This window comes from Colobus angolensis, unplaced genomic scaffold (genome assembly GCF_000951035.1).
Source record: "Colobus angolensis palliatus isolate OR3802 unplaced genomic scaffold, Cang.pa_1.0 Scaffold25, whole genome shotgun sequence".
NCBI classification, from domain to species: domain Eukaryota; kingdom Metazoa; phylum Chordata; class Mammalia; order Primates; family Cercopithecidae; genus Colobus; species Colobus angolensis.
This window is the reverse complement of record NW_012115710.1, coordinates 3,611,962-3,614,176: the sequence shown is the minus strand read 5'-3', so window position 1 is coordinate 3,614,176 and position 2,215 is coordinate 3,611,962. Positions and strand designations below refer to the sequence as shown.

The following is a 2,215-nucleotide window of genomic DNA, read 5'->3' as shown; positions in this document are numbered from 1 at the left end:
CAGCTACTTGGGAGGCTGAGGCAGGAGAATCCCTTGAACCAGGAGGCGGAGGTTGCAGTGCGCTGAGACTACGCCACTGCACTCCAGCCTGGCAACAGAGTGAGACTCTGTCTCCAAAAAAAAAGTCTTAGTGTTGGAGGATCTTAAAAGGGCTCTGGGCTGGACATGGTAGTTCACGTCTGTAATTCCAGCACTTTGGGAAGCTAAGGTGAGAGGATTGCTTGAGCCCAGGAGGTGGAGACCAGCCTGGAAAATACAGGGATACCCTACTCTTTTCAAAAAATTTCCAAAACTAGCTGGGCATGGTGATACATACCTGTAGTCCCAGCTACTTGGGAGGCTGAGGTGGGAGAATGGCTTAAGACCACCAGTTTGAGGCTGCAGCGAGTCATGATCTCATTACTGCACTCCAGCCTGGGTAACAGAGCAAGACCCAATCTCAACAAATAAATAAATAAAAGGAAAAAAAAAATTTAAAAAGGGAGCTCTGAGCCAGGCATGGTGGCTCATGCCTGTAACCCCCAGCATTTTGGGAGGCCAATGCGGGCAGATCACCTAAGGTCAGGAGTTCAAGACCAGCCTGACCAACATGGAGAAACCCCATCTCTACTAAAAATACAAAATTAGCCAGGGTGGTGGCACATGCCTGTAATTCCAGCTACTCGGGAGGCTGAGGCAGGAGAATCGCTTGAACCTGGGAGGTGGAGGTTGTTGTAAGCCAAGATCATTCCATTGCACTCCAGCCTGGGCAACAAGAACAAAACTCTTGTCTCAAAAAAAAAAAAAAGTAGGGAAGCTCTGATCTTAGGAGACGTCAGAGTGGAGTCCTCAGAGTGAAAGCCCACTTTAGAGATCTGGGAAGCAAAGAAGAGTCAAGGATCCTGGGTGCCGGATTTGGGAATCACTGAACCAGGAGCCCCAGACTTAAAGGGCAAAAAGCAGAGAATCCCTCCCAGGTTTGGGGGTGGCAAATGGGGTCACCATACCGAATCAGTGTGGCCCCAGCAGGCTCCACGTTCAGCAGAGGCAGCAGCAGCAGCAGCAGCAGTGCTGGAGACATCACTGGGGACCAGGGTGTGAACCCAGGCTTCCTAATTTTCTGTCCCCTGTGACTCCACCCTGTTCATGCCCCACCTCCTGGTTTAGGAGGTGACCAAGACCCGAGATCTCTCAGCAGGTGACACAGGGGGACAAGGATGTTTTTTGAAGATTTGTGCAGAGTATGTGCATAGCGTCAACAAAAGTTGTATCCTGTGTCCCTGGTGCTCCTCATTCCCTACTTGGGGGGTGGTGGTGGTGAGGTCTCCTCTGCTAGGACTGCCTCCCACCCTCCATCCTGTAGCCTCTGTCACTTTTACTTCTCACTTTCACATCACTTTTCTGCAACTTTTTAACCACAAGTGTTTCCTTGGCCAAGTGAGAGGGACCAGCAGGTGTCTGTGAAGGGTCTAGGGAAGGGAGAGAGGAACTGGTTATAAGCCTGCCCTCCCATGTGAAGTGGGACTGCCTGCATCTCAGGACCCAGACTCTTATTATTTTATTTGTAGATGAAGTATGTTTCTTGTAAGCAACAAAACATTGGGTCTTCTTTTTCATCCATTCATGCATTCTATATCTTTTTATTCGAGAGTTTAGTCCATTTACATTCAATGTTGTCCTTGATAAGGACATCCTCCTGCCATTTTGTTATTTGTTTTCTGGTTGTTTTGTGGTATTCTCTTCTTTCCGTACTTCTTTGCTGTTATTTATTTATTTATTTATTTATTTTTGAGACAGAATCTCGTTCTGTTGCCTAGGCTGGAGTGCCCTGGTGCAATCTCGGCTCACTGCAACCTCTGCCTCCTGGATTCAAGTGATTCTCGTGCCTCAGCCTCCCGAGTAGCTGGGACTACAGGTACGTGCCAGCACACCTGGCTGATTTATGTATTTTTAATAGAGATTTGGTTTCATCATGTTGGCCATACTGATCTCAAACTCCTGACTTCAGGTGATCCACCTGCCTCAGCCTCCCAGAGTGCTGGGATTGTACACGTGAGCCACCACACCTGGCCTCTGTTTTCCTTGTAGAGAAGGTAATTTTCCCTGGTCATATGATTTAATTTTTTCCTTTTTTTGTTTTGTATCTGTTGTATGTTTTTTGATTTGAGGTTACCATGAGGCTTGGAAATACTGTCCTTTTTTTTTTTGAGAGGGAGTCTGTTACCCAGGCTGGAGT

General features: G+C 47.6%; 1 protein-coding gene across 1 annotated transcript in view; it reads right to left on the bottom strand.

Annotated features, from left to right (window-relative positions):
* The window catches only part of LOC105514743 (napsin-A-like), a 15,589-nt gene extending 14,529 nt beyond the window's left edge, over positions 1 to 1,060 (bottom strand). The window contains exons 1-2 of the mRNA XM_011946320.1: positions 987 to 1,060; positions 663 to 670 (exon numbers count right to left, since the gene is read on the bottom strand). Of these exons, the coding sequence (XP_011801710.1) occupies positions 663 to 670; positions 987 to 1,060 (82 nt within the window). The remainder of the gene's footprint in view (positions 1 to 662; positions 671 to 986) is intronic.
* Between the last annotated feature and the right edge of the window lie 1,155 nt (positions 1,061 to 2,215).